At 49.8% G+C, this 12,163-nt stretch overlaps 1 protein-coding gene across 1 annotated transcript in view; it reads right to left on the bottom strand.

The window, feature by feature from the left end:
- The window catches only part of CALN1 (calneuron 1), a 414,134-nt gene continuing 405,573 nt past the window's right edge, over positions 3,603–12,163 (bottom strand). Inside the window, exon 6 of the mRNA XM_018041016.1 lies at positions 3,603–11,137. Within this exon, the coding sequence (XP_017896505.1) occupies positions 11,010–11,137 (128 nt within the window). The 3' untranslated portion in view covers positions 3,603–11,009. The remainder of the gene's footprint in view (positions 11,138–12,163) is intronic.

Raw genomic sequence — 12,163 nt, 5'->3', positions numbered from 1 at the left:
TCACCTGTAGGGCTTGTCGTCTGTTTCACCCCCAGAATCTCAGATTCCATAGTCTGGGGTGTGTAGACCTGGAAAAATATTCACAACCTAAAATTGAGTTGTCGTTTAGTCGCTAAGTCATGCCCGACTCTATTGCAGCCCCATGGACCGTAGCCCACCAGGCTCCTCTGTCCATAGGATTTCCCAGGCAAGCACACCGGTGTCAGTCACCATTTTCTTCTCCAGGGGATCTTCCCAACCCAAGGATCGAACTTGCGTCTCCTGCATTGGCAGGCAGATTCTTTACCACTGAGCAACCAGGGAAGCCGTAGTTGTGTTTACTCAGTGGGAATTTTTAGGACTTCAAGCATGGGAGACAGCATCTCAAGTAACCCTGAGAGAACTGCTTGGAGGGGGCTAGGGGAGGAGCCAGGTTATATAGACTTCTTGTGACAAAGGGCAGATAGTCTGAACATCGAAAGATGATTGTTAATTAAAGAAACTCAGATATTCCAAATTAAGGAATTTAGGACTTTTGTATGTATGGGAAGATGCAAGAGTTTGGGCTCATTGAAATCATTCCTTTGATAAGGTGTCTGGGGCTAGTATCCTGAGTTCCCTTAGGGCTCACAGTAGGGAGTGGCTGCAGTCTGATGGCTGTTGATGGCAGGTGTTTTTTCCTTCCCAAGTGTCTAAAGGCTCACCGGCTCACACTGGAGGGTCACAATTGCTGATGACTGTGACATCCTTGTTCACTGATAAAAAAGTGAAAGTGAAAGTCTCTCAGTCGTGTCCAACTCTTTGCGAACCCACGGACTGTTCAGCCCATGGAATTCTCCAGGCCAGAACACTGGAGTGGGTAGCCGTTCCCTTTTCCAGGGGATTTTCCCAACCCAGGGATCAAACCCAGGTCTCCCGCATTGCAGGGGGATTCTTTACCAGCTGAGCCAGAGGGGAAGTCCAAGAATGCTGGAGTGGGTATTCTCCAGCAGCTCTTCCCGATCCAGGAAGTGAACTGGTGTCTCCTGCATTGCAGGCAGATTCTTTACCAGCTGAGCTACCAGGAAAGCCCCTTGTTCACTGACAGGGCAGGAAATGTTCCATGTAGCCTGAGAATTTGCCTTTCTAACAAGCTCCCAGGCTCTAGTGGAGGGACCACACCTTGAAGGCCATTGTGCCGACAGGTGGCCCTAGTAGCACAGAATCTGCCTCCCAGTGCAGGAGACACAAGATAGGTGGTTCCATCCCTGGCTCGGGAGATCCCCTGGAGGAGAAAATGGCAGCCCGCTCCAATTTGCTTGGGAAATCTCACGCGCAGAGGAGCTACAGTCCACGGGGTCGCAGAGAGTTGGGCATGACTGAGTGACTGAGCATAGCACAGTGCTAAGAGGACTGACCTGTTTCTCTGGAAATGACCCAAATCAGAAAGAGTAGGAACCTGCTGCCCTGGTGCTTCACCCTGAAGACAATCACCTGGAGAGTGAGCATCCCTGAGCCCAGGCTGCATCCCAGAGCGATGGAATCATGGCATCTGGGGCTGGTGCCAAGACTTTGGATTTTTTCCCCAGGCAATTCCTATGTGCAACCAGGGTTGGGAACCACTGCCATGTTTAAAGCTCAGTTAACTTCAAATTATCTTGACAGCATAGAAAAAAAAAAATGGGGACAAAGGTTATGAGAGCCAGAGTGGGGCGCCAAGCCCCAAAGCGTCTACCAGCCTGTCACCTTGACGCAGCCCTGTAGCATCAATGGTACATTTACTTCCTCATTCTAGGAAATTCAGAAGTTGAGAGTGGGGCCTTGCCGCCTCTGAGCACTGCTATAGGGCTGGAGAGATCCCAAGTCAGAAGAGTCTTCCGGCTACACACTGGCCTGTACTTGAGGGGCTGCAGCGTGGCCCCACATACAGCAGATGCCCCAGGACCTGGGGACGATTAGCCAGTGGGCTGGAGAACAGCTGCGTCCTCTCTTGGACCATCACCAGTGAGTGAAGCATAGGTGTACTGGGTTGAAGTCAAAGCAGGGGGGTGAGTGACAGCACCCTGGAGGCAGGGCCTCAGTTCCTCCATCAGGGCGGCCACCCATCCTTTGTCGTTTAAGGCCAGGCAACCTGCCACAGGTAGACCTTCCAGAACTGGCAGGAGAAGTGATGGGCACGGCTTCTTAATTTTTTTTTTTTTAGACTTTCGACATGGACCATTTTTAAAGTCTTTGTTGACTTTGTTACAACATTGTTTCTGCTTTTTTATGTCTTGGGGTTTTTTGGCCACAAAGCATGCAGGATCCTAGCTCCCTGACTGTGGATTGATCCTGCACCCCCTGCGTTGGAAGATGAAGTCCCAGCTACTGAACCGCCAGGGAAGTCCAGGGGCGTGGCTTTCTAATTGTGCACAGGGCTGCAGGCAGAACCTTGTTTGAAAGAAAAGCCTTTGAAATTCACTTACCTTAAAAAAAAGAAAAAGACAAAGGCATTCACTTATCACCAGAAGTATGGAAAAATTCCAATGAATTCAAAGATACTTTACCTTCTAAGGGATAGCTTTGTTTTGCCCTGGATATTATCTCTGAGCCTTCAGGCTTCATGATCGCCGTGGTCACGGGTCAGACTGGAGTTCTGTTCTCAGCCCTCTGGTGGGTCTTTTGTCCTGCATGACACCCCCTGGTGGGGTAAGTACCCAGGAGAATGAATATTCATCACTAACTATTCCCTTATAATAAAAAATAATTCTTAAAACCCAGATCAGAGACGATAAAAACCAAGTTATTATTTCACTGGAATTTGCCAGAGGCCCCCCTTTAACAGAAGCTGGGGGGGGGAGGCGGGGAAGTGGGGGGAAACATGTGCTTTTTGTAGAACACTCTATATTTAGAATTTTTAAACAAAAAGCAAAGCTTAGTGATTTTACCTCGTTAAGTTTCCCCTGAGAAGGTATATAAGATGCAGGACTCAGAACAGAGAACCCTGAGACACTGGGAGATTCTACTCATAGGAAACTCAAAATTTTTGACTTAAGACATTTAGGAAGATCTCCTGGAGTAGGAAATGGCAACCTACTCCAATATTCTTGCCTGGAAAATCCTATGGACAGAGGAGCCTGGGGGGCTACAGTCCCCGCGGTCGCAAAACGTGGGACGTGACTGGCCGACTAAGCACAGCATAGCACATTTCCTTACATATATTACAAGGGGGTGTGTGGTTTCTTTTTCCTATGCCCAAGAAGCTTAACTAACATTAAAAATTCCAAATGTTTAAGCAAAAGCTAAGCAGTGCCTGAATACTAATATTGGGAAGGGTTTGGCAAATGGAATCCCAGAGGCTGACACCATTAGCTTGGGTGTCTGCAAAGTTTTCTTAATTAGACTGTCTGCTCCCCAGCCAGAAGCTGGTTCCTATTTCTCACTATATGCTCCATAGTCGGCTATTGCCCCTGCTGACAATCATTTCCCCTCCGAAGCCCCGCCAAAGACCAGATCCCCGGCAGCTTTCTCGCAGGCTTCTTGCTTCTTGGAAGGGGGTGATGTTGCTGGTCGGTCATCAGACAGATCTGGTTGCCCTTCAGGGTCATGGGAATGAAATTTCACGACCCTTTTGCAAATCACACCCCCAGATAACAAGCTGAAGCTCTCATCAAAAGAAAAAAAAAATTTTTATTTTTTCTATTGCATAAATAATGGTAAATTAGACTCTTTTTTATACAGATTATATATTTACAGACAAGTTTGGTTAGAGAAAACATCTGGTAAATATGGCAGTCAGGTTTCCTTTATACACTAAGATAACATAATAATAATATGTACTTCATGAGATCAGTAAGTTGCATGCCAAGTTAATTTATATTAATATTTACATTTTATATAAAGATTTTCTTCTGACTAATCTGCTGACTCTCTCATTATTTAATAGCAGAAATCATCAATGAATACTGAATGGAAAAATGAAAGGGACGGAATATGAATGAGATAAATGGGAAGATTGTGACCCAGGATTGCAGTCTTGGTGGCCCGTTCTGGATAGGAGATCTGCCAAGCTCTGGTCATTCTGCTTGAAATAATCCTAATCTGTGCTCTGATTTGCATCCCGCCATTTACCACTGTGCTTTGGAAAAAAACTCATGTCTCAATTCTAAGGACCCCTAAGATCACAACCACCCCCACCCCCAGCAGATGACAGCTTGCCAACCCATTCCCCAGCCAGATTTTGGGGCTGATTTTCCTTCAAGGGCATCATTTTTGGTGAGTCCTTGGACAAATAGCTTCTTCCTAGACTTACAATTGGGAAAGAAAATCAAACCCCACTAAGAAGCCATTCAAAGACCCCCAAAGCCTGACTCCTAGATTAGAAAGAAAGAGCATTCTTTGATCTTCCTTGAAGAGAGCTGACGGGGACTTGTGTCAATTTCCCCCAGGAGCTGAGAGGACCCTTCCCTGGCCAACCTAGGACTTTGCAGGAAAGAGCAGTTGGGGCTCACTAGAAAAACAATGACTGGGACCTCCATTTACTTCAGGAAAATAAAAAGAAAAAAACAGGAGAGAGACATAGGATTTTAGGTTGTCATGGGCAGAGGGCTGGAGACTTGTGTGGACCCTGCAGCTACCCTCCCTCTGCCCTTTATCCTTCATCATGGGTGGATCGCTTCTAAAGCAGGCCCCTGTGCTCAGCATCACTCATCAGCCATCTAAGGACTGTTGCTGGTGCCTGTCTCCCCAGACAGTTAATCAAATTCCTAACAATCCCCAGAGATCGTGACTCTCTTCCTTCTGCAGTGGTACGAATAATTACCAGCCACTATCACGTGTACGGGAACTGCTGTTCCAAGGGTCAGAGAAATGAGTAAAGAAAGAAAGTAATGATCACAAGTTGTGCTCTTTATATTCAGTAACTTCTAGTCAGGCTTTTTCAGATGGGGAAACGGCATCTTTTCCCGGAATCTGGCTTTGTTTTACCCTCCTTAGTCAGGAATTCTGATCCACGTGACCTGTGGTAAGGTGACCCCATGCCTTTCATTTTGACACTGGCTCAGACAGGAAACAAAGCCCTTCTTGGATGCTCCCTTGAATCAGCAAGTCCTCAGGGAACAAACAAAACCTCCTGCCTACAAGACACACTGGACAGAGGTCTATTTGCATTGTTTCATCTATAGACAAAGGACACCAAAAGAGATACTTTATTACAACGGCTTCCGGGGATTTGTATTTAAAAAAAAAAAAAAGTTCTTAATACAATTCATAGGGGACATATGGACCCTATCAAGTGTGGGCATTCACTTTGATTTGTTTCAGATAGTCACAAGAGGAGGGCTCTTCTGAGTCATCAGGTTGACCTCTCCTCTTGTTTTAGAAATGAGAAGACTGAGGCTGGGAGGGGAAATAGCTCAGACTTATCTGACCGGTGGGTGGCAGAGGCACCTAGGGGCCCTGCCTCCTGTGATATTTCTGGCTGACAGAGTTGCTTACATATCCAGAGCTAATGTCTTCTCTCCTAGCCTCAGTTCAACAGGTCTGAGCCCAGACAGAGCACTCTGGGAAAGGCATTTTGGGGGTGCAGCAAATCAGCATCCCCCAAGGAAAGGTGAGCTACCAGCCCCCTCTTGAAGTTCCCAGTGCATGTGATTGGGTTCAGGTTGGTGGGCAGCAGCCCTATGGCACTCAAGCCCATCTGGGCTCCCAGGGTAGACCAGATGAATATGGGAAATGTTCAGAGATCAGCCACAGCCACCTTTTAAAAACTTTTTCTCTCCCAGGTACAGGGATGAAGCAACATCATACTTGAAGTTTGCATTCCCTGGAATATTCCTTCCTAATTATCCTGCTGCTCTACTGCCCTGGAAAATTCCAGCCTCTACCTCCATTTCACTTGGACAATAATGTGTAACAATGTGAGAAGCATGGGTTTGAAAGCCAAGCCAGCTTTCTCAAGGAAAAGAGGCAGATGAGAGCTATGCCCAGTATGGGGGGCACAAAGTGGGGGTGGGAGGATGTGCTCAATGGATAAGCTGCCTGAGGCAGGGGCAGGAAGGCAGGATACTTGGCAAGTTTTTCCCAACTTCAGAGGACTATCTTTGGGGGACTGGCAGAACCTGATTCTTTGTGACTATATTTCAAGCCAACTGAATCAAATTAATTTTGCTTCCAAGGCTGTTTGAGTATTGTTATCTGGTCTCTTGAGACCTTATAAAGAGGGTCCTAAACCAATATTCACTAGAAATCATGGCTATTTCAATGTCCATGGACTTAGCATAGAACATAGGACACTAAGAGAAGTGCTTGGCTGGGCTGCATGCCTGACCTTTTCCCCCCAAACCAAGTGTCTATGACAAGGCCACATAACGGAGGACCGTCCCCTGAGTGACTTAGTCAAAGGAAGGAAGAAGTGAAGCTGAACAGTTCTGACATTTAAATTGTCATGGAGACAGTGTCCATAAGAGGCAGCCTGAACCCTGCTCTATTTCTCCATTGCTTTAAATAATTCAAATTGAAAACCTTAGCTGTGGAATAATGTTTCTTTTCTGTTCCTGATGGATATTTTTCCCCTTCTGGGGGAGTTGAGGTGGTGGTGGAGGATGGCTAGAGCCAGATCTTTAGGTTATGAACTCTTTGCCCTGGTGTGACTGCAGAAGAGGCTAAGGAGAAATCTGAGCTCATTTCAGATAAGTGATCTCCAGGGAAGATGGCTCCACAGTCCTCCTGGCAACACAACCAGTATATTGCCCAAGTTTAGAAGCCCAAGTCCATCTCTATCATCATGGTCTTATAGAAAAAGGGGCCCCTTATTTTGCAGCTGGGTTCCAGACCTTCTGTGTATCTTAGTGGAATGGAATGAATAACACGATCACTACAGGCTTTTGGACAAATAGTCAAGTGCAGTAAAATGACCCAGTATGGTTTGAGGAGCAGAACTCAGTGGCTTCCATGGGGATAGAGCACAAAAGCACAGCAGCACAGGGCTCCAAGGTGTGCGGCCACGCAGGCCGCGCCAGCCACGCCGAGGAGCTTGGTGGTCACACCCTGCTTTCCTGGCCATGCCCTCATACTGTCCCAGGGAGGCTGCTAGCTATTGGGTAAGAGCAAAGGTCTCTTTGATTTATGACCTGAGTCTGGATTTAAGCTGAGAGGAGGCGTTTGGGATAAAGGATAAATTTCTCTCTCCCAGCTCTTCGATACATCACTTTGTGATTCTGTGGATGGGAGGTTGGGATGGGGACATGATTATCAAAATAAGCATGTGATCTTTCATTAGGTTCTTCTGGCTTAACAGCAGACAGGAGACCATTTGTCAGGTGCAAACTGAGACAGGAAGCAGGTTTCAAGACAGAAGACATGTTGTACAAATCTTTTTCTCGGCAAATCAAACACCTAGAAACTTCTGACACCACTGGACTGGCCAAGGACCACATGTAAACCTCAGTTCACTTTAGTTCACGTTTCTGGCTTGTGGGAAAGCTTCTCAACCAGCAAACAGATGCTTTTAAAGATGGGCTTAAACTATTTTTTGTTTTCCAGATGGCATTCTTGCCTTTTTGCCCAGATTCAGGGGGTCTTTGCTCTGGGCTCTGGGAGGTGGGGAAGGTACCACCTGGCTCCTGTTCTCCTGAGCAAATAGAAAGACAGGTCCAAAAAGAAGAGAAAAAGGCAGAGCTTCTTTCAGGCTAATTTCTCCCACCAGCAGGCTATGGATTCAGGGCATCAGGATGCAAGCAGGCTGAGCCCAAGTGTTTGTTCTTTAAGGAAATGTTCCCTATTTTTGTGTGCCTTGGCACACTCAGGGTGGAATGCAAGGGTTGCTATAGCAACACCTTTTTTTTTTTTTACAGATTGGTGGTCATGTGGGACCCACGCATATGCAGGAAGCCATGGTTAATAGTTCCCGGGCTGGGTCCTGTCTGGGGGCTCTGGGAGTGATGGGAGACAGCTTCTTTGGGGATGAGGGTCTGCACCCCTTGTCTCTCAAGCAAATGACTCCCGAATCATCACTCGTGTGGTCGGAAGAGGTGGTATAGAGGGCAAGAATGAGCCAAGCTTGGTTTACCAGTCACTCAGCCACCCCATAGGAGACTCCTACGTCTACTCCCTGGCTGGACAGAGTAAGAGTTGGGTTACTCCCTCTCAGTTTCTGCAGAGGTCCCCCCCAGCCAGGGGCCACATGGCACACTGGAGGGCTGGGATCCCTAGAGTCTTCGTCCAGGCACCCAGGAACTCCCATAGTGCGGAAGGTGTTGACTGGCTCGAAGTAACATTGTGGACAGGACTTGGGAGTGGGTCAGTGGGAAGCCAACATCTTATACCCAGTACTGTCGACAGACCAGCCACGCAAAGCTGCCAGGGTGCAAGCTCTTAGCACCCGGAGCCTGCGGGTTGCCACTGCCCCTGGGCTGTTCCCACGCACTCAGGTCCTGGCACAGTGTGTGAGGTTACCACGGTAGGAGGCTAACTTCAAGCCCATCAGAGAAGACTGCGGCTTCTTTCTTGCCCTCTCTCCTTAGCAATGTCCTTAGAAGTCATCCTCTCTAGGACACCTTCTCCGAGATTTTCTCCTGGGTAGGATGAACTTACTTCCTGGTCACTAGGAGAGATGAAAAGGGTCCTCTTTAGGGAGAGGATGCTGAGGACTTGTCAGTGTCTTTCTAGATTTCCTTGCTTACACAGTGGCTAATTTCTCTTCCAATTTCTCTAAGGTTTAACCCTCATATCCTTCAAGGTCCCTTCCCCTCAGGAGGAGGCAGAAGAACTTGTACTTTATAGAAGTACTCTTTTTTTAATCCTGAAGTCCAGCATCACCTGCAGCACCGCCCTCTCATAGGGCAGGGTCCTTTAAGAATCTTCCCTGGGGTGATCCAGTCTACCTGGTGTCTCTCATACCCCTCTCCCCAGGAGGACATGGCTGAGTCATTCATGGAGTCCCTTTTACTTAAGTCCAGTTAAAAGAGAGAGAGAAGGAGCAAACTGCTTAGGGTGGAAACTAAAGGTGAACTTGTCCTGTGCATTCATATTCGGCATTTGCACCTGTTCTTGTTCTGAAGTCTGGTCCTGAGGGACGGAGGTGAGTCAGGCAAGAGGGGACAGAGGAGAGGCAGGCAGACACGCAGTGTCTGGCAGGGCTGGGCGGGCAAGAGGGATGGGCAGGTCGCTGCCTTACTTGGCCTGGGTGTGGGGGACCCCAGGCATTTTTCACAGAGGGACTCACTCACAACCTCCCAGGCTCCAGGGAGCTGACTCCTGCTCCTCCCTCCATGCTATGGCTCAAACCCTATTTCTACTTGTGCTCATCATGGATAGTTGCAGTGGGGAAATTTTGAGAGCGGCTCCCAGCCTGTTGTCCAAAGTGCTTACAGGGGTAATTTGGAAGAAGACCCCAAGCTGACAGCTTGGATGCTCCAAGTCTGAGAAGACTGGAGGGAGAGGGCAGAAAGGGACGGGTGGCTTGAGGAGGGATTCCAAAACACACACCACACCCCCAAAACCACTTGGTGCAGCAAAAGAGGAGTCTGGCACCTCCATACTGAATGAAAAGGGAAAAGGGAGGGAGGAAAAGCTTGTAGCTCTAGGATGCAACGGAAAGAAAGAGGAGCAAGACAATCCCACCGCAGAAATCAAGACCTGAGCTTGGAAACGTTCGAAGGGAAGTACTGCTATGCAAGATTACTGGCTCATCAGACTACTCGAGCTTGCGTGAGTGATGGTGGTGGATGTGGCAACTAGGAAAAGTCCAGAAATCAGAGACTTGAGATGGGGTTGGCTTCGCTTCCCTTCCCCAACAGAAGCGTTTTACTTGTGGAGTCGGCTGAGCTTATTAACATCTCTTTTCGTTTTCTCATGAAAATGAGTCAGTTGCAGAATCCAACTGTGGGACCATGTTACATAAAATACAATGGTTGGATCCTTCCATCTTTCCTGTTGGGATGGTGTTTCTCTCTCTATCTGGGAAAGACAGACTAACAAAGCAAATCTGAAGGTGAGAGAAAGGTGAGCCGCACGAGGACCTTGACTTACAGAGGTGTCTTACACATGGTGACGTGTTCAGACTCCGTCACTCTGGACAGCTGGGGCATGACTTGCAACAAACACCGCCTTCACCACCAGCCGCGGCCCCTCCCCGTCCCCAAACGACCCACCCCAAGAGGCAGGGATGTGTGTCGGAGGACAGGCTTCTATCAGCAGTAAAGCGATGAGGGACGATGGATGGATGTCACACCTGAAGAAGCCCGATAGATACGTCTGTCTGTGTGTCTAGGTTATAGAGATGCCCACGGCTACGCTTCTCTGTTGTCTAAATGGCAGCACAGGCGGCAAAGCTGGGAGAAAGGCTCTCTGCAGATTCCAAAATGCTGGTGCGCGATGTGCTCTAGGAACAGAAAGCCAAGTGCCGACGGAAACCGAGAGCTCCCCAACTCTGCCAGCAAGAGTCCCGTAGAAAAGGCAGTAGACCGGAGGCGGAGGGGTGCAGCCTGCAGACCGCCGGGCGCTGCACCCCCTTCAATGGCTTTCCCCTCACGTCCGGGCGGGGAGGGGGCTCCACTGGGTGGAGGAAGGAAGCCAGGGTGGGACGGGGACGCCCACTTCTGCGGCAACCCAGAAGTCAGCCTCTGGGGACTTGAGGGTCGCCCTGGGGTGGGGGTGGAGGTGGGGGGGAGTCTCCAGTTGACCCCTGGGGAGAACGAAGGGGGCGCGGTGGTGACTGCGTGGTCAGCCTCTCTCTTGCTCCCTCACACCGCCAACCTGGATGGCCGTGGGAATCCCGAGATGAACGTGGTTTCTCTTTTCGAGGTCCTACCGGCGCTTGAAGCGGTCGTCCGGAACTCCTGGCTATTTATTGCATTTGGAAACAAGACCATTAAAGCATTGAAGACAGCCCTTTTGTGTACCTGCCAAGGGGATGGAGTGGGTTTGCCACGACACGGGGTTGCACTGCAACCTTGGGTTCTGCGCCGGACGGTGCCGCGTCTGCACCGTCCGCATCCGCTTGTGTGGAGGACGAGTCTGCCCGCGGGGCAAGCACATGCGCGGAGCCGGGAGCGCAGCTGCTGGGGAGGCGGCTACTCCATGCCGCTCCGGAGGATCTGGTTGGCCGCGATCAGCATGACGCTTATGATGAAGGCCATGGCGAAGGCGCAGATGAGGCTCTTCCGGACACAGGTCTGTCTGTTCTGCTTCTGGGAATGCACTGCGGGGAGGAGAGGAGGCAGGGGAGCAGAGGGTCAAGAGGCGGGGAGAGAGGGTCGGGAGGGGAGAGAGAAATGACACAGTGAGAAGGGGGTGGGGACCGGGCACCTCTTCCTCAACAAGCCCAGGGACCAGCCCCCAGCATGAAGACTGGTCACTTCCAACAAAGCATCTCCAGGTCAGCTCTGGGAGGACACTGGGCATCCCGTGTCCTGGCAGGTGGTAGGAGGTGGCAAAACTTCTAGAACAAAAATCATGACAGATGTGATGTTCAGAGGGAGGTACAGGCTTCTGGATGTGGTAATGGAGCCACAGCGATTTCAGAGCGAGGAAATAGGCAACCTTTTAGGGTGAGTCTCACTGAAAGCATCTTTCAGGCCCGCCGTGCCCGTTTTTGCAGAGTGCCAGCCTCCCATGTCTGAGGCAGGTGGCACAGACAGAACCAGGCTCCAGTGCTTTGCTGCAGACTCCTGCAGGGCTGGAAGCCACTTACCTTCCCTGGGATTGCTCCTAGGGTGGCTGCTGCTGCTGCTGCTGCTAAGTCGCTTCAGTCGTGCCCGACTCTGTGCCACCCCAGAGACGGCAGCCCACCAGGCTCCCCCGTCCCTGGGATTCTCCAGGCAAGAACACTGGAGTGGGTTGCCATTGCCTTCTCCAATGCGTGAAAGGAAAAGTGAAAGTGAAGTCGCTTAGTTGTGTCCAACTCTTAGTGACCCCATGGACTGCAGCCCACCAGGCTCCTCCGTCCATGGGATTCTCCAGGCAAGAGTACTGGAGTGGGGGGCCATCGCCTTCTCCCCTAGGGTGGCTGGTGGTTGAAATGACTCTGACTTATGCATTATGGCGAATATGCGTGTCAGTGTCCGAGAGCGGGGTTCCTCGGTGAGCAGCGTGGCATCATCAGGAGCTTATTCAAATGCAGATTCTCAGGTCACCCCTGCGTCCCGCAGATCTCCTGAATGGGCAACTCTGGGAGTGGGCTCTTGCCAGGTGGCGCTAGGAGTAAAAGAACCCATCTGCCAGTGCA

The sequence above is a fragment of the Capra hircus genome, chromosome 25, assembly GCF_001704415.2.
Source record: "Capra hircus breed San Clemente chromosome 25, ASM170441v1, whole genome shotgun sequence".
Lineage (NCBI taxonomy): Eukaryota > Metazoa > Chordata > Mammalia > Artiodactyla > Bovidae > Capra > Capra hircus.
The sequence above is the reverse complement of the archived record's forward strand: the minus strand, read 5'-3'. Positions and strand labels throughout refer to the sequence as shown.